The sequence below is a fragment of the Bradysia coprophila genome, unplaced genomic scaffold (assembly GCF_014529535.1).
Source record: "Bradysia coprophila strain Holo2 unplaced genomic scaffold, BU_Bcop_v1 contig_94, whole genome shotgun sequence".
NCBI lineage: Eukaryota > Metazoa > Arthropoda > Insecta > Diptera > Sciaridae > Bradysia > Bradysia coprophila.
Genome location: NW_023504022.1, coordinates 5865433 through 5884838, shown reverse-complemented (window position 1 = coordinate 5884838; position 19406 = coordinate 5865433). Strand labels below are relative to the sequence as shown.

The following is a 19406-nucleotide window of genomic DNA, read 5'->3' as shown; positions in this document are numbered from 1 at the left end:
TATTAGTGTTGAAAGTAGCTTATGAATAAAATAATTTTTTTGATAATTAACCCACATACTGCTATTCATCTGTTATCGATAACGACGACAAAAATAATGACATGCTCTGGGTAATAGGGTCTTTAATATAGTAAAAAGAATGTTAGAAAAATTGAAGTACAAGATCTGAAATCAACCAATCAAAAATACTTTGATCGATGGAAGTAATAGAACTGGTAATAATACTGGTCATTGCTTGCCGTCTCTAAAAGGTTTAAAAAAAGTCAGACTACGTTTGCAGGGATTCCACGGAGAATTTAAAGTGAACAAGTCGAAAAGTGAGCATAAGTCACGAAAATAGTTGATTTTCTGATCTAAAAGTAGGTAAAAAAGTGAGTTTTCGTGAAGCCAAAGTTATTCCGCAAGTAAGTTTCTAAAATTTAAAATTCGTCAAACTCAACTAGAACCTCTGTTGCGTCACATTAGCTCTTTTCGAATCATCATGAATTGCTTGTGAGAAAATGGTTGTAAATTCAGAAAGAATCCAGGTTTCGGCATGTTGTCGTAAACTTAGATGTGGAGGACATTGAGGACATCCGTTACCTCCATCTTACTTCTTACATTTCCTATCTCTCAGTCAGGAAGGCTTGAGAAAAATTTGTAACGTTCAAGAGAAATCGGCAGATAAAATTGACTGAAAAGCAGAACCTCATTTTTTGTGCCGATTTCTGTTGACATTATGGACCCGATATGCATAAAAGATAAACATTTCTGTTGGAAATTGACAGAACAATTACGGCGCTACAGAAGGAGGTTGCGTGTGGGAAGCTTTGGTGTAATTTTTATGGTCAAGCAAACAGACTTTCATCCTCCCTCATCAGGATTTCAATAAACTAACTATTTTCGAGCTCAACATTAAACTCTTGTTCTTGTGTCTGCTGTTTTCATTTGACGTTTGTTTGAAGATCAGACGATTGGAATTCTGGTTATCTTTGACATGTACCCGGACATCAGAGGATGGCTATTCGATTTTTGGATGCAAGATTGGAACTCTAGCGCTTCTTAAGTTCGGGTTAAAAATCGTGAATGTAATTTTCGAGGTTCCAGAGGTTCGCAACGCCTGGAAATTCCGAAAAGGGAAAGTACTTTCTTTTGCACAATTCGTCACCTTGTTAAATTTGAAGGGAACATTCATAAAAGATGTACGCTTCTACCAATCGGATGATGTGAATCCAAGAGTTGTTTTATTGTTACTAAAGCGATAAAAAGGTTCACTAAAGTTTTTTTTTCACTCCACTCCACTTGAATGTACTTAGTTGGATCATGAATGTACTTAGTTGCCAACCATTTTGGCAAATATAAAGTCGTCAACTCATGTAATGTAATCCCGGACTTGAAGACCTTTAGGGTTGAACCAGGGCACGTTCTTTCATCATACGATTATGTATCGATGTACACCAATGTTGATGTACAAGAAACGCTTGCGCTTATCAGTCAATATTACTTTCTCATTGAACCATCAACATCGATGCCGGTTGATGTCTTCATAAAGTGCCTGGAATTTTTCATTAAGGATTCGGCCTTCTTCATGTATAATGGTTGCATTTTCAGACAATGCAGAGGTTTAGCCATGGGCAATCGTTTGGCTCAAGTGTTAGCTGAAATTCGCACGGACCATGCATTACTCAGAAGTTTACGTAGTTTTGATGCTGAAAATGTCTCTTTCATCTATAAATATGTGGATGATATTGTGTCTTCTGTGAAAGAGACTGCGCTGACCGCTGTCATGAATCAAATTTCTCAAGATGCAAAAATGGATGTGACGATAACAGTTGAAAATGAATCCAATGAGGTGGACTTTTTGGATTGCACTATTAAACGTAATGAAAATGGAACGCTCTCAACTAAATGGCTAAAGAGAAATTTCAACAGTTTTTCAACGCTTAATTATCATTCGTACCATCCTTGGTCCGTCAAGAGGAATGTTGTATTCGAAATGATCAAGAGAGCTTTATTCTTAACGTCTCCTGAGTTCATTGCTCACGTTGAGGAAGTTATTATTACCATTTTGACCAACAGCAGCTACCCTGAATTGTTTATATTAGAAAGTGTCCGTTTCAACCCTTGGAACGTTGCACCGCAACATCAGGGTGATAAGTTGAATTATGGTTATGTTGCCTGTCCTTATGTTGAACCGATTTTTTCTACACTGCGAGCAACCGTGAAAAAAGATGATCTAAAGTATAAGTTGGCACCCGTACCATCAGCCAACAACAAGAGGATTCTCTTCTCTCGACTTAAGGACCCGTTGGAGCTTCCGTCTTTAAAGAATTCTGTCTTCAAGGTACACTGTGACGATTGTCCGTTCAAAGTAACTCTGTCGACTATGGATGGACTCAACATTAAAGAATCAGTTAGAAGATATTTGGTGAAATCCTCAAGTTTACTGGGCCTTCATTTACGAAGTTTTCCGGATCATGTTTTCAGTGATGATGTTGAAGTGTTGAAGTCGTTCCATAATCGATGGAACACTGAAGTGTCGCGTTGGATTTTTCCGGACTTGGAATTTCTTCGTGGATCCGTTGTTTCGAGTGATGTAGCTGCTTTGTAGTTGCCCGTGAAGCTTCTCTTGTAGCGTCTTTGTTAACCGAGAATTGTCCTTCTGTTAATAAACTTATAAAAGCTTTGTCTATATGCTATGTGCGCTGTAGTTTGATTTTCGTCTTTCTAGAACCAACAAGATGAAGAAAACGATGTATCCGAACTGACTGCAAAAGGAATCACTTACATGAAAGAGTTTATCTATAAGAAGTGCAGGAAAGGACTTTTGGAACGGGGACTCGCGAATGGTGTTATGATTGGTGTTTTCAAGCAACTTGACAATGAAGCGGTCAAGGAATTTACGGGAGTGCTTGATAATGTCGATGAATCGCTGAACCGTTATACTAAACGCAAGAATGAATGTATGGAGAAGGAACGGGAGTTTTTGATCAAAACGATGCATCACTTGGATAAAACTATTGGTAGTTTAAGGTTGCAAGCTAAGGCTATGATGGATGGTATTTCTTACAATAATTGGTCCCAGATTATGGATGATGCATACAAGGAGTTCCTGAGTCTTTTTTCCTCTTGTAATGAAGACTTTTTTAATCAGGCCAAAAAAGAACACCAAGGGATGGTCCTGTTCTTAAAAACGTTGAATCGCAAGACAACAAAGGTGCTGGCTGATTTAAGCAGAAATAAGGAGGCTGAAAAAGAAAAGTTGTTTGGAAGCGATCTCTATTTCATTCACGACGACGGTACTCAGCAGTTAACTCAAAAGCAACAGTTAACCAAGCAATTGTTAGACACTCTACCGGAAGGCTATGACCAGGTAGAGTTTCTGAAAGGTTTGGTTGATGTTGCTACTGAATGGCGTAAGAAAGTGATGCTGGATGATGCTGAGGAAAATGAGAAAAGGGAGAAAAATGATCATAATGAAACTGTAGCAGGGAAGAGGTTGCGTGTGGATGATGATCAGGAAGTTGTAGCGAAAAAGCTTCGTGATTAACTAACGTTCGTTCTCTTTTTCTTTTCGTGTTTAATTTTCTTTTTTCTTTATTCTCTTTTCGTTATTAGTGTGAATTAGCTTAGTTTTTTGAGATTAATTTGATGTTTTTTTTATTTTTCTGAATCGACTTTTGTTCTTTTTGTTACTGAAGAAATGGGATTTTTTAATTAAAAAATTTTAAATTTTGTTTCGGAATTCGGTGTGTTGGTATTTTCATTTTAGGAACCCTGTCTTTTCGCGATTAAAGGAGACTTTGGAGTTTTCAATTATTGAGTGAAAAGCCGTCTGGTGTCATTGTACGTTGGTTTTTGGCTGTCTGTGGAGATTGTTTAATTTGTTTCAGTTAAATTAGATTTGGTTTTAATCTTGGTTAAATAGCAAAGAAGCTTGCGGTGCGCAAATCAAGATGGAGAAAAACAAGGTACTTAATGAGTCTCGTGATCTGGAGGAAGGACGTTTTATTTTTGTTTTTATTTATAATTTCTTGTGCTCCGTTCGACGGCACTGTGTTTTTGTGATTTTATTATGATTTTATTGTGATTTCACTTGCTGACATGTTTTACTGTTGTTTATGGGACCGTTTCATTTTACGTTTCATTTTGTCAGGCCGTTCATGATGCTTCATGAAAATTTTGTTCTTTGTGTTAATGAAAACCCTGCTACTAGTTCAACTGTAGGTTTTCATAGCTGTATTGCGAAAAGTTGTAGTGGAAGCAACTGATGATGGTCGGACCACGCTGACCTTGGGCCACTGCTACAACTTGAGGCCGAAACAGCTTCTGCTTCGATAGCTTTTCTATCATGACTCACTCGGCGTGAAATAGTGTGAGGGTAAGGGATGAGTTAAAATACTCAGTTAAGTTTTGAATTGTCTCTTTTGTTTTCGATTGTTTTCATTTCCATTTTCGTTTATGTTTGTTTCACTTTTTATTTTATTTTATTTTATTTTAACTTTTTATTTTAATTTTTGAGTTTCTGTTGGTTTTTGCTGTTAACTATTCCTATTTTTGCTCTGTTTTTATTATTGTAAAAAAAATTTTTTGGGATGATTTATCCTGAGTTTAAGTTTTTTTGAGGCATTTCAGTTGGTCCTGTGCTAATAATCTTGAAGTTTTTCTTTGAACCTTCTGTTGAAGGCTTTTGGGCTTTGGGCTTTCAAGAGCTTTTTTGATTTTTTATTTTTTGAATTTTTTTGAATTTTCCTGATCTGAGTTTTTCTTGTTTTTGGCTTTGTTTTTCGGGTAGTACTTAAATGTCCTTCTAGTCCGTTGCTAAAGCGTAACGTAAAAAAACCCGGCGATGCCCTTATGTGGAATGTCTTGCAAAAATACACCAGTTGTCCCAAGTCGAATAACTGCCGGCTGAATTTGATGAATATTATAAACTGAGAAACTAAAAATTCGCTTTGATCAACGGATTTTTTATGCTCGAAATAGCTAAGGTCAAGGATTAACCCTATTGAAAATGATCGCACTTCGAATTTAGGTTCTGGAATAATTTATAGATTGTTTATAGTAAATCCAAACAGGCCACAAGAAATGTAAGTTCTAACGGTTTCATTTATTGCAATTTATAATATTTTTTTACACATTTTATGTTCACTTAAATTTTTACAATAATTTTCAACATTTAAACAGGAAATTCGATAAAACTTTTCAAGTTTAGTTGGATTGTGTTTTTTTACATACTTTTATTGGGTTATAGTTTCTGAACAATTTTCTTTGTTATTTGAGAAGTTCAATAAAATGTTTAGTTTGGAAATTGAAAAGCTGTAATTAACCTGCAAGAAACGGCAAGCATAGTATCATAGTCCAAGTCATCAAATCTGTTAATTATATTGTTTTCAAGTAATTTTTGCAGCTCACCATTTGTACTTGTACTTCGCTCATTTTAACATACATTTTGCTTATTTTGCCGTCGTTGTCACTAGCAGATGAGCAGTCAAAGGTTAAAATCGATTATGATTGGTTGGTATCGTAACGCAAATTAGGAAAACATTTCATTTGGATTTGCAACATCGTATACGAACGACTGTCATTATTAAGTCAGTTAATCTCCTAATTCAGTTGTTTAAACTGCTAGTATGCATTCCACGGCATCTGTTTATATATCATCGTGCATCCTATAGGAGAATGATGTTTAGAAACTAAGAAGAAATGTAATAGAGTTTTCCCATATTTTAGTACATTCTGTCATAAATTTACTGCTGTCACTGCACTTATTTTCATGTGAACCAACTTCACTGCTGTGACATTTCATAGGAATGAATCAATGTGAAGTTGTTTCACAAAAAAATAGTCCAGTAAGAATGAAGTGAAGTACTATAAAAAAATGTGGCGCCTCTACAGGCCAACCGACTAGGCGAATTGAATCACTGCTGTTAAAATGATGTTTGATCTACAAGACTCTTCAATCTAGCTAACGATGACTCACCTTTAGTAAAATGACATAGTAAAGTGAAAGATTTAATTCCAATCTGTTCGATCAAATCAAGTAAAAGATTCGACAACTATCCCCACTTATTCATTACGGTCTGGCCAGAAAGGTGGGTGAAAGTGTGGGCTAAAAAGAACTGTTGGAAGATTCGGAGAAAGGAGAGGCGTTTTTTTCCTATACAAAATAGTTCTTGGCGCTCTATCTAAAAAGGACGACATTGGTTCGATTAGGGTTGGCACACAAAATAAACTCATACCAGGGCCTATTGTTGGGAATTTTGTTTACTAAAATTGCTGAAAATTGCCGAATTTACCAAAAGCTTTCTGAATTTAGCAAAATTTATCGCAAAAGTTTTTATGTAAATTTCACAAAATTTTAAGTAAATTTAGACAATTTTTAGCAATTTCACTTAATATAATTCCCACTTGGCCCTGACTCATCCAAAAACTAAGTAGATGCGCAACCCTGTTAATTTTAAAATTTTTAAGACGCTTTGGATATTGAAAGCGACGTATTGTAACGTTTCAATATTTTTAAAAATGTTTAAAGTTACGGTCCCAACACATTCTTGGAGTGCAGTACTCGACAGTCTTTCCAGGTGAGCCATTCCAACTTTTCCATTCCATTTTATTTTCTCTTTTGGTTCGGTTTTCAATTTCCAGCATTTCAGTGCAAGCGTTCAACACACAAATAAACATTTTCTACCGTTCAGTAATGTTAAAAATTAAAAAAAATAAATTTGCAAAAAAACGTAAAAGAAATAAATTATTTTTAATTAAAATGAGAATTTGTGTTTTTTACATTTTAATAATCAAAAATAAAATAATTTTTTGCTTTGTATTTTACTGAGTATATTTTGTTAAATATTTTTAATATTCAATTCCTCGCCGTATGGTTCACAAATAATTATCAAAAGAATTTGGAATTTTTTTAAGGATTTATACACATTCAATTCCGATTTAATAGATCGTGGAAGATTCTTTTCTTTTTTGAATAAATAATTTTTGTTGAATAAATTAATTTTTCTCTCTTTCCGTTAAAACATTTTCCTTAGCCATTTTTGGAATGTTCAAAATGTATGCCATCAGCTTTCAGATCAACTTTCAATTTTGTTGCATTCGATTAGAGCTTGTTCTATGTCTAAAGTTTAACAGAATAGTTTGCAGCCGCGTTAGTTTCTAGATCGAATCAATTGCTGTTATCCGTTTCCACACTGACTTAAATTAGAACCATATGAAATGTTATAATAATTAATAGAAAGAACGTGTTTTTTCGGCTAGATTTATGGTTATAGCCAATACTAGTTGACTTTGGAAACTTAAAGCGAGCCAAAAAAGCTCAATTTTGTTACAAACACAAGATTTTCAATATATCTCTAGAGCGAAAGGCGGAAATAATAGATTATGCACCGTGTGTACAAAGGCTATTTTGTTTGTAGCACTAGTCCTAAATTTAGGATGTGTTCTAAAAAAAATGAACGCTCAGGATAAAAATGAAAAGCTCGTTTCCCCGTGTTTATTGTCCTCGGCGTCGCCTTGGTTCAACAAAATTGAGACGAAAACTATAATTTTCATATTATTGACCCTAGTCATGTAAAGTACTATTTGCAATCGACAATTACAATAGACAAAAGCTGAATTAATTAAAAATAAAATTGAGACTCAATCAACACAGCTGTCGTTCATTTCGATACAAGTGCCGAAAAGTATGTCAAATAATTGTTTTCCGAGTGTTTGACACTTGCGGAAACTTTTCACAAATATCGTCATTGCTACCAACATCACAATCAGTCATATGTCAACGATTGCGAATACAATCAATGAAAGTGTAAACCAGGTGTGGTCTATAGTCCGCCCGGAGGACATAAAAATTTTTCGTACTTAAACGCACTCATTTTCATATTATTTTGACATAAAATGAGTGCGTTTAAGACAAATTCGCCAATCGACCATACCTGTTCTCTACTTTCATTGGTTACAATCACGGCTAAAGAAGGGTTCGTATCCGGTGTCGTTACCCTAGTTGTCAATCGTAAAAACTAATTTTTTGACATACTTTTCCGCGCTTGTATCGTAAGGAACGCGAGTAGCGTTGAGAGTATCTCAATTTTATTTATTTATTATTTCGGCGTTTGCCTAATCGATCTTTGATAGACGATCTTTGTAGCACGCATCCAATACCTAACTACATTCATTAAGGTTGTAAAACTACAAAGTATGCAGAAATTAGTCAACAATCTATGATTCTTTAACAAAGAAAAAGTTGGTATTTTGACATCGTCAAAACGAAGTTTATTTGCTAGGGAGTAGTGTTAAGCAGGGCCTACTTTTTGGAAACTAATTTCTTGAATTTCTCGAAACTTGAGAAATTAGTTTCTTGAAATTTCTTAAATTTCTCGAAGTTTCTCAAATTTCTTGAATTTTCTGGAATTTCTTGAAATTTCTTGAATTCGAGAAATTCAAGAAACTTTGAGAAATTCAAGAAATAATTCTCGAAATTTCTTGAATTTCTCAAAGTTTCTTGAATTTCTCGATTTTCTCTAAAAGTTTCTAAAAAGTAGGCCCTGGTGTTAAGAGTAGTGTTACGACCTTGGATTGCAAACTGCACACGCCACAAAGGTATTTTTGTCTCCGTAGCTCCATACGAAACTATACAATTCAGTTGAGATTCGAATGTGCTAGTGGATCGTGCTGGGAATGTCATACAATCGCTAAACCGAACTGGTGTGCATACGTCATTTGGCACCAGCTGGTCCCATTTGGAATTGAATGAGACCAGCTGGTGCAAAATAACGTATGCACACCAGTTCGGTTTATCAATTGTATCGGCTGATTGAAAGCCCTTTCGGATGGATTATAAAAACGATAACTATTTCACTGTGAGAATAATGAGACCCGATACAGGTTTGAAAATTACTTATACTCGGTGCAATTCAGAGTGACATTTTACAGTTAGAAGACGCGAAATTTCAACATGAATTTGCGTTAAATGTTTTTCAGCTGATCCACACTGACAATAAAATTTGTTTAACGGTTTTACCACTACCACGGGCGTGCGTGTAGCAGCTTCAACAGTATAAACGAGTATAAAACAGTATTGATTGTATGGATCAGCTGAAAAACAGCTGAAGTAAAATCATGCTGAAATTTCACTGCCTCTGACTGTACATTTTGTGAGCTCAGAGTCTTTTCACTTTTCTAGAAACTAAAGCGTCTGCAGCCAAAATGATCATTCGGCTCCACTTTTGAAGGTGACTTACTAAAACAATTCTTCTCTCAAATTTAACGATTTTAATTAAATTATTTTTGCCTGTTCGGAGGGCGACTGCTTTTAAACCTGCTACAGCAGACAATATCGTTAACATATGTCGTCAAATGAAAGAAGAAGAAAATCATTTTGTCCGAAAGTGATCAAATCAAAGCTATGAAGAATTTACATTCAGCCAACAACATACATCTCTAAATAATCATTTTAAAAATTTGTACATTTTCTGATGTGGTGGCCCATTTATACCAAACATTTTCGTTTTTCTTATCGATAAAATGAGGTGTTGGAGCCTTGGATCTATTTTAATAAATTTTTTTTTGGAGGGGCGGGTATATTCGAAGGAAATCAAAGTGTTCGTGTGTTTCTTAAATCTAATTTCAAATTTTTTAATTAAAAAAAAATTTAACTCAAAGTCTTGAAAATCAACAGAAAATCAAAAAACTAAAAAATGAAAGAAGAGAGAGAGAGCGAAAGAGTGACTCAATCATTTCCGCGAAGCACTAGTTTCTTTGATTTTGATTAATTTTAATGCGAATCTTATTCATATCAGCATTGCTATTTTTGGTTTGAGATTTTGGATTGTGATTCATATTGAATTCGTACGATCGTCCCATGTCAGCACGTTCGTCAAACTCACTGTTCACCGTATCACTTTGTGGCGACTTTTGCCGTTGTGTTATTTCAATCGGTCCCAAAATCGAATTCACATCATCGTTTGGCGATTGAGGACTATGGTACATTAAGGGCAGATTACATACGGTTGTGGACGATGTATGCATTTTACGGTTTGTGTATGATGACGATGATGATGTGAATGTCACTGGTGACTTCATGCCGTCGCCGACCAACGGCTTATTTAGTATTAATGGTGATGATAACAACGGAATTTGTTCATTGACTGGCGTTGATAAAATTGATTTTGCATTCGGACTAGTCGATGATTCGTCGGATGATTTCTTATCGTCAGCTGGATACTCATCATCGTCGTCGATACTGCTGTAAAATCGGCTGTACTTTAACTTACCTACATCGTCCGACGGACTGGATGCATCGAAACTGCTCAACGGTCTGTGCTTGAGCGGCTTGTATTCGATTGGCGACGAAAAGCCCGTGTACTGAATACTACTTTCGCTAACGAATTTCGACGATGCGGCCGTCGGAGAATTGACCTTCGTAAATTGTGCAAACGAAAAATTATCGTCGTCCGGCGTGAACCGGTGCTCGACATCGCTTTTCGTTATACGCATGGATGAACACATTCTGTCTTGCTTGGCTAATTCTTCAAACGAAGTCATTCGTTTCGGTGGCGATTCATACTCCGTTGTAGTATTGCTCGTTGATATATTCTCTAAACTCATGTGCACCTTATTGCTTAGATCCGACGATCGTCGTCTGGCCATGTGACTGCATCCCATTAAATTCGATTCTAAAGTCATCGATGGCGACTTTCTACCCAGGCTACCTCGTCGCGATGATGATGTTGATTTTGTTGCACCAAAATGATTCAAAAGCTCCTCCTCCGATCGATACAGAGATCTACGACGAATCGGTGTCGCATCGCCGCTTATTATCGAATTTCGATTGCTGGCATAACCGTCGACCGAACCGTTCGTCCGTTCCAGACTTGCTAGGCTCGTACGCGATCCACCAAAGGACTTTTTGATTGCACTCTTTGTCGGCGATGTCTTTTTCGCATCCATTTGCTTCTGCTCGTCTGGTGGTGCTGGAGGAACATAGATTCGAACAATGTCTTGTGGTGAAATAGCTCGTGGTGTTGGCGTTATCATCATTGCCGAAGGTGTTCGTCCAACTATGCTGAGTGAACAAAACGCCGACCTAAGGATTATGTTTAGCGTTACAAGTGCTCTTTGAACTGTCGGTTATGTAGACTCACCCAGGGCTACTTTCACCTTCGGCATCGTTTTCACTGTGAACACTGCGCACATCATCGACACATATTTCGTATGCGTGCTGTGATCTTTGTCCACTGGAGAATACACTCAAATCTGCGGTGGAAGTAACAGATGTGTCAGCAAGTGATTTTCTGCTACTGCCGAGTAGTGATCGATTCAGCGAGCCTCCATCTTCGGACTCAGGAACATTTCCTGTAAAATTTCGATGAATAATTTCAATAAATTTCTGATTGTCCGTGAATGGTAGTCCGTCGTCGGGAACGACACACTCACCAGTATTAAGTTGCGTATTCGATCCAATCGATGTCGCTTGATTTAATTGAGATTCAGCTATTTCTTGAGCGGTCTGTTCGCGCTGCAATATAACGGTACTAGTCACCTGTCTCTCAGTGTCAGAAAATATCGATTTTCTGATACCAACCTGGAAAATGAATTTCACATTTGCGTTAGGCTCAACATTCACATTCTGCCGGCGATTCAATTACTTTGGCTTCAAAATTTGGTTCAACAAACAAACCGAATTTCTTCTTCGGAAATTCATTTGGTTGCGCTGGAGGAGGTAGATCCATTTTTGCTTTACGCAATTCGTCCATTGATTGTTCCAGTGATTTGATGACAAAATCGTCATCGTAACCGAAATCCTTATGTAGTTTGCTCTGAAATCGAAACAAATTTGTCCGGTCAAACAATCGTAAATGAGCGCGAAATTAGCGGCCAATCTACCTGTAAATACTGTACTATCAAGTCCATGTCCTTCAGCTTCAATAATTTATTTTTATGAAGACGCAAAATTGTGTATGCCATGGCGGTGACAACTCGTTCACCATCCAACAGATATATGTCCCACACTCGTAAGCATAAGCTGAACGGAATCTGAAGGCAAAAATTGTCAGAATGGTTACCAACTTCGGCCTGTTTACTTCTTCTCCGACTTACCCTCTCGATGAATATTACGAAGAACCATTTCAACGAATAGAGAATGGAGTCTAAATTGTACTGGTCGAAATGTTGCTTCAGTTTCGGCAAAAATTTTGCGATAATTTTGTCATGATGAGCCAGAAAGCGCGTCAACTTCGGAAAACCTTCGATGTACAGACCATGCATAGCATAACGTTTATCGGATAGTATTGTGCATAATGCCCAGAATGCCTCCTCTTCGTTCATGTACATAAGAAGAACACCGGCAACGCCAGACATGCCCTGACAGTAGCCAACCTTTTGGAATAAAAAATCATTGTGACGATTAGATCAGCGCCAGATGCACCAAAATGTACTGCTCACCTCTGAGTTGTACATGCTGTAAGCTACTAGTATATTGAACAGACTCTTTTGCTTAATACTGTATCGTTCTCGATAGTCCAAATGTTCACGGAATTGTCGATTGACATCTGAGTCTATCTGCCGAGCCTCGGTGCTCCACTGGCGAGCTAAGCTCAACATTTTCGGATACACGTCCTTGTTCTCGTTCATAGTCTTTTCAATATTCAGCAATTTGATCCACACCTTGATTATCGCAATGTTAATGAAAGAGTTAGAATGAAACGTGAAACGAACTCACTCGTGATCGCATCTTATCTGGTACACCTTTGTAAATTCGTTTGTGAAGTACATCTACCGTTTTCTTGCTGTCCCATTTGGCAGTCATTTTGAGCCACTTTTTAACGCTGAAATATGAACGTATTTTTTGCAAATGAAGAGGTCCCATTTCTGATGAACATTTAGCAAAGAGAAGGCAAACCTACCGTTCCATTTCAATTTCTTGAGCCTTCTTCTCATTCGGATCGATTTTCTGTGGTAGTCTCTTGTCATGCATAAAACCGTATCTGTCCGTTTGATGGTACAATTCGAATCCAGGATCTTCCCATGGATCAATATGCTGTTCCCGGCCGTCATCGTACCGTTTGAACAATTTTTCGCCTGTTCAATGAGGCAGTCGATTAATGTGAATTGAGAGAAACAGACGAGAACCGAAACTTACGTTCTTCATTCGCTCGCTGTATCATAGCCACCTCATCCATTTTGTCGTTTGTTTAAGTTGATTTTTATCTAGAAATGTGTGCTGAAGTCGCCATTAGACGCTATACGAAAGCCTAGCTTTATCTGAAAGGAAATGAGAATGCAATTTTGAAATGTTTTGAGTTTCGACATGACAAGCAGGACAGATTTCAGTTCAATTGCAAGAATTTCACAAAATTCTGCAGAAATTGTTCTGATTTTGTAAACAAATCGGAGGTATTTCATATGTGACGTTCAGCACTTTTCAGTAGTTTCTGACTCATCCTTGCAACTGTAAGAACTCATAACAGAGCGCCATTTATGAATAATCCTTCAAGGTTCAATAAAATTATTTCTCGACTCATATCACCAAAGAACAGTAGCAATAGTAGGTCTCACTGGATGCTGCGAAAGCAATTCATTAGATGAGATAACAATTTTTTGATAAAAACAAACTCCCAAGTACCTCAAAAGTTGAATTTCACATAAAAATTCAAGAAAAATGAACCGAAAATATTCTTCATTTAATCGACCATTTTCGCACGGGGAAAATTGCTGTGAAATGTTCAACTTTCGCATGGGGCAGACTGTAATATTAGTTTCTTGGTATTCTGTTCATAAAAATCATGTTCTGAATATCGCAACAAAATATCAAAAAGTGTTCGGTAGCAAGGAAAATATGCTGACAACTTTAAAAATGTGGATGAACAATTGCGAACACTGGCTTCTTAGTTGCAAGCCCGGTTGTTTTTTGGTAAAATTTATTTTCTGAGATTTAATAAAAACATAGACACCACAACAACGACCATTATCGATGTGCTATTTCCATGCAAAATGTAGCTAAAGATCTGGTATCACTTATACTTAAAATCGGAGACCTAACAGATTTAAAAATTGTTCCGCGATACGCTTGCCGCTTGTGAAGGATGAATAAGTTGAGGTGCAGATACAGGGCCGTACTGGCTCAAAAAGGACTTCGGGCGTTGTATGAAGAAAATTTGTACAAAATTCTTAATTGCCCCTTCATTCCTACAAAAATAGAAAGGCCCTTGGGGTATCACCCGAATTCCCATAGAGGCTGTTCCAAGGCTGTTGAGGTGGTTTAATCGAATAAATATCAAAAGGATCTAATCTACGTCTTGGTCTGTCAAAATGTTCAAATTCTCATTTACTACTTCAAAAACGCTCGGACTGGCTACCAGTAGTAGCATCGGATTTTCTACTTAATAAGGCAGTAAATATTGTAAAGAGGCAGTAAGGCAGTAAAGACACCAAAGTAGGAATTTCAAGTATGACCAGTCCGGGTCCCAACAATGAAATCCAATTCCAATAAACAAAATATTCAGATTGCAAACAATTTATTCAAAAATCCTCTGTTTAAAACGAATCCTCCATTAAATTCGCAAGGCTTTCGAATGAGATTTGTTTTGAGGATTCTTTTCAAAAATGGCCTATCGAAATTGGACGAATTTTCCAATTGACATTTCATATGTGTCTGGAAAGGTAATCGATCCTAGAAGCCAAAACCACTTCCGAAAAAATTCCTTGAAACTTGCAACGCTTCTGGGAGACGGTCAAACATGCACTTATCGTATGAAAATTTTTCCAGATACACAAGCAGTGCAAGGTTGTATGGGATTCCATTAGAAAGGTAATTTAATGTACTTCCAGGGCGTATAGAGATTTTGTTTAAGAGTTTTATGGGACATCTACGATAAAATATGTCCACTTAAACACTTCACTCATAGCTAGATGCTTCCAAACATCCATAAGACCATATTTGCCCTGGAAGTACATCAAAAACCACACGATCATTTTCTCGCGAAAGTTCCATATGAAAAGTGCATGTTTTCGGTTTTTTGATCACCTCCCACAAGCTTCGAGGAAATTTTTTTGACAGTGGGTTTTCCTTCTAAGCACATATAAGAAGTTCACTGAAGAATGCTTCCACTCTGGTAGGCTTTCTTGAAAAGAATCCTTCTTTGGGGACATCCATAAAGGACGCCGTTAATTCAGTGTTCCCAGACAGAGTTGTAACTCAAGAAATAGGCACCTCTGGAAGTTAAACCTGTACCCGATTTGTGTGGTTGTATTTGGTCATACATTTGACACTTCAGAAAATCTGGAGATATAAATGATTTAAGACCTGTATGGCAACACTGAATTGAGGATGTCGCTTTATTAGTTTTTACTAAAATGAATAAGGTGGCGTTGCACTAGCGATTTATTGAGTGCACGAAAAATCTATAAAAGTAAGCGATCAGCATCTGTTACTGGCAACGGCTCCAAAATAAGCAATGAGATCAGGTTACGGTTTTCTTTTAATCTTTAGCAAAATAGTCGAAACCAATTAAGGCCCGTCATTGGGAAATGACAGGACAGTTTCCCGAAAATGTATGGAAAATTTTATCACAAAAATTCACCGAAAAGATTCAAAGAAACTCACCCATGGTGCTTTCCATTGTATTCGTGCACCGTCTCTTTATGTCCCCAAGGCATATTTAAACACTAAAACACTTTTTACTCGATGCAAAAACAAAATTTTGTTTTTTGTTTTGTCGCGATAAAGACAGATAGAATGAATGTTTGCTGTGCTCACTTCGGCGGTAAAATATTTTCATTCAAAAAAGTGTCCGACACTTCAACGATGGTAGACATTTATTAAAATTGTAACCTCTCCCACTTCTTTAGTAAGCTAAAAAGACTTCGCTGAGTCTAATTATGCCACCTCTTTGAACAAAAATATCAGCTGAGGTCGAATAATTCTCCACTGAGCTTTAACAAACCTCCGCTGAGCTCTAATAATTCTCCGCTGAGCTTTGACAAACCTCTGATGAGCTCTAATAATTCTCCGTTAGGCTTCAGTAAGAGTCCGTCAGACCTTAGCACATTGTAGTAAGGCAATGAAGCTAAGGGAACACTCATAATTGTTGCTATGATTTAATAAGACTCCACTTAGCTTTGGCAGATCTCCGCTGAGTGTCCGATTCGCTCCATTAAGCCTTCCTGCAACTTGCTTAGGCCCAACGGACACTTCCTGAAGCCTAGCGGAGAATTATTAGAGCTCAGCGGAGGTTTGTTAAAGCTCAGCGGAGAATTATTAGAACTCAGCGGATAATTATTCGACCTCAGCCGATATTTTTATTCAAAGAGGTGGCATAATTAGACTTCGCAAAGTCTTCTTAGCTTACTAAAGAGGAACGAACATTTATTTACGCTCAGCGCATTCTTACGAGAGGCTAAATTTTTAATAAATGCTCTCCCATCGTTGAAAGAATGTCCGCTGAGCTCTCGTAAAGCTTTAAAAAATGGTCGATGAGCATTATTAAATGTATACGCTACCCTTTGTCAACCGTTTGATGATTGTTTTTAAATGTCCGACACTTTTTTGAATGAAAATATTTTACCGCCGAAGTGAACACAGCAAACATTGATTCTAGTACTTATAGTAGCGGAGTGTCACAGTTGTGTCGAAATATTTTCTGTGTTTTTGTCGCGACAAAACAAAAAAAAAACTTTTTGTTTTTGCATCGAGTAAAAAGTGTTTTAGTGTTCAAATATGCCTTGGCGACCTAAAGAGACTATGCCCGAATACAATAGAAAGCATAAGAGGTGAGTTTCTTTGAATTTTTTCGGTGAATTTTTGTGATAAAATTTTCCATAAATTTTCTGGAAACTGTCCTGTCATTTCCCAATGACGGGCCTTAAGTAAAAGATTTGTCGCATCGACGACTGTGATCATCGACCACTGTGATACACGTCAAACTAAAGCAGTAGCAGATTTAATGATCACACATGCAATTCGCTTGTTGTTTCGTAAAAGGTCAAAACATCGAAATATCTAACGCTTTGGCTCATCGATTTCAGTGGTTTCAATCAACAACGCGATGTTATAATCGCAAACAGTTTTAATTCGTTAACCCTCTTTTCATCTTAATTTCCGCAATGGTCAATTCACCATCGACAATTACCACAAAAGACTTAAAAAAACAACATGAACACACTGTGACTGTGTTAAAAAACGAGCCGTCAGAACAGTCGGAGCGTTTGCTGCGACTGAGCCCCGTACAAACCCGTACATCTATTGCGCACGTGACCCTACTTCGTCCGTCGCCCTACTCTTACCGTAAGCCTATTGCGCCCGTAAACGTCGTAAAATTCTTAAAAATTGCGCATAGCGCAATTACGAAGCCCCGTACGACGTTCCTTTCAAAAGTAACACAAACTACACTTCCCACTGATCAGTGATTTTGGAATTATCATTTTCACCTATTTATATTGATTTTACAAAAATCCAAAATGGCGGCCGACGGCCATTTTGTTAGGAGGTGAAAAGTACAACGGCTGCTTTACATTCATTAGTACCTTTCAAACAAAAAAAAATTCATGAAATTCGGTTAAATTTTATTCGAGATATTAACAAAAAACACCACCTTCACTGTACGGCCGAGTAGCCACATATAACCTCACTCCAAGAGACCTAGCTCACGCTCCGGTAAACCGAATTTCAAAAACTTTTTTTTCCCTGATTGGTACGGTCAATACCTATCTAATAAATCAAAATCCATCTAAATCCGTTCAAATTTGACTAACCTACAAGCAAAAACGGATTGCCGCCCTGTACCTAGTTCACACCAAGGGGTCTAACTCACGAGTCGGTCATCCAATTTCCATAAACTTTTTTTTTGTGGATAGGTATTGTAAATACCTTTCATTTGATGTATCACTTACAAGTGTAGCCTTTAAATGGCCAGAGAAATCTTTGGAAAACGTTAAAGCACTTATGGGGCCCCAGCTCTGGAGGGGTCGACCCAAAATCGCCCATCTTCGAACTTAGCCTCACTATTTCAACTACTTTTCAGGGAAAAAAAAATTTTTGAAATCGGATTTGATTTACTCAAGATATCGACGTGACAGACGGACAGACGGACAGACGGACAGACGGACAGACGGACAGAAGGACAGACGGACAGACAAAATTTTTATTGCGGATTCGTTATCTATGAACATAGGCAAACACTTTGCCCTTACCGTCTCCTTCGAATTCCATCAATTACACACGGCATCGTAATCCTATAAGCCCCTTCGTACTTCGTACGGGGCTAAAAAAGTTAAAATCTATTGGCAGCCGATCAGTTCATGCATGAATATTGTAATTCAGCGTGTATGCAATGCATAAATGGAACACACCTCATTCAATATTTTGTTGTTGGTTCTTTTTTTTTCGCCGACAATCACCATGTCAGAAGACATGAATGAATTTAAAAAAACATTATTTGAACAAGTGTTTATGATGACAAGCGATGTGCTCGTGTGTACAGTTAGAAAGTGTACACGACTTGCGTTCACCAGCTTATTAAAGTGAGCAGCAGGTTTTCGGATTAATATGAATAATGATCCTGTAGGCAAACGACCAAAGAACATTGATTGCTCAGTCCGAGCAACGTAATATTTTGAATGTTTAAACATTTTGCATTCTTCCCATTCGCAACGTCGCTTGTGCTGCTTGTTATTATTTATGTTATGGTTGCGGGTTTTCGATTCGCGATTCGCGGACACGGTGAATAGGCTCGCATTTCATTTATATGCTAATCAATTGCAGGATCAACTTGTTGCAATTAATTGCTTCATATTGAGACGGAGCAGGTTTTGGAATTTACATAAAACATTTTAGAAAATTCAATTTGTACCACAGGTGCAATTTCCGTCACTTTTCCCTGATAACATTGCGTTGCAAGGGCGATAATCAAAACACTAATATACACACTGCAACAATGTTGGTGTTTTTTTCTGTTCTTCCTTGATTCACTCTACGCTGAACAAAATTTTACTTCCTTCACAATGAAATTACACGCCCATTAAAATTCTGTTTGTACGTGCACAATTTTTAAGACCATATACAGTCGCATTCGGATCTGTTTAATAGATAAAATTGCCGAATACTCACTTATTTCACTTGGTTCATTTACCATTTTTTGAACTTTTGTTCCACTTTCGAATGAAAATTTTTCGACGGCCACTTCATTTCCGTACGGTTAATTCACCTTTCACACAATACAATTTGTTATGGTTCACAAATTTCTGGATGTAGTAGTCACTGTATCGTCGTTCACACTAATTTTATTGCTGCGTTAAACTAAAAATAAATAATCAATTAAGTATATTTTCGCTTGTACAAGAAATTTACACACATCAATTTGCGCTTTGCTTGTATCCCGTTTTGCAATTTGACAGGTCGTCAATTTCGGTTCGGAGGTGCCGTGTTC

General features: G+C 37.2%; 1 protein-coding gene across 3 annotated transcripts; it reads right to left on the bottom strand.

The window, feature by feature from the left end:
* Positions 1 to 8503: 8503 nt before the first annotated feature.
* On the bottom strand, positions 8504 to 19406 carry LOC119085120. Of its 3 annotated transcripts, none has more exons than XM_037195382.1 (12): positions 19332 to 19406; positions 19088 to 19276; positions 13124 to 13245; positions 12888 to 13062; positions 12704 to 12809; positions 12427 to 12648; positions 12082 to 12360; positions 11869 to 12018; positions 11631 to 11801; positions 11419 to 11566; positions 11127 to 11337; positions 8504 to 11068 (listed from the first exon to the last, which is right to left on the bottom strand). In XM_037195382.1, the coding sequence occupies exons 3-12, from the start codon at positions 13161 to 13163 to the stop codon at positions 9733 to 9735; spliced, it is 2838 nt and encodes a 945-aa protein (XP_037051277.1). In that variant the 5' UTR covers positions 13164 to 13245; positions 19088 to 19276; positions 19332 to 19406; the 3' UTR covers positions 8504 to 9732. The 3 variants fall into 3 exon arrangements, with proteins under 3 accessions (XP_037051277.1, XP_037051280.1, XP_037051279.1); XM_037195385.1 differs by having other exon boundaries at positions 19185 to 19276; XM_037195384.1 differs by having other exon boundaries at positions 13124 to 13264; positions 19088 to 19374.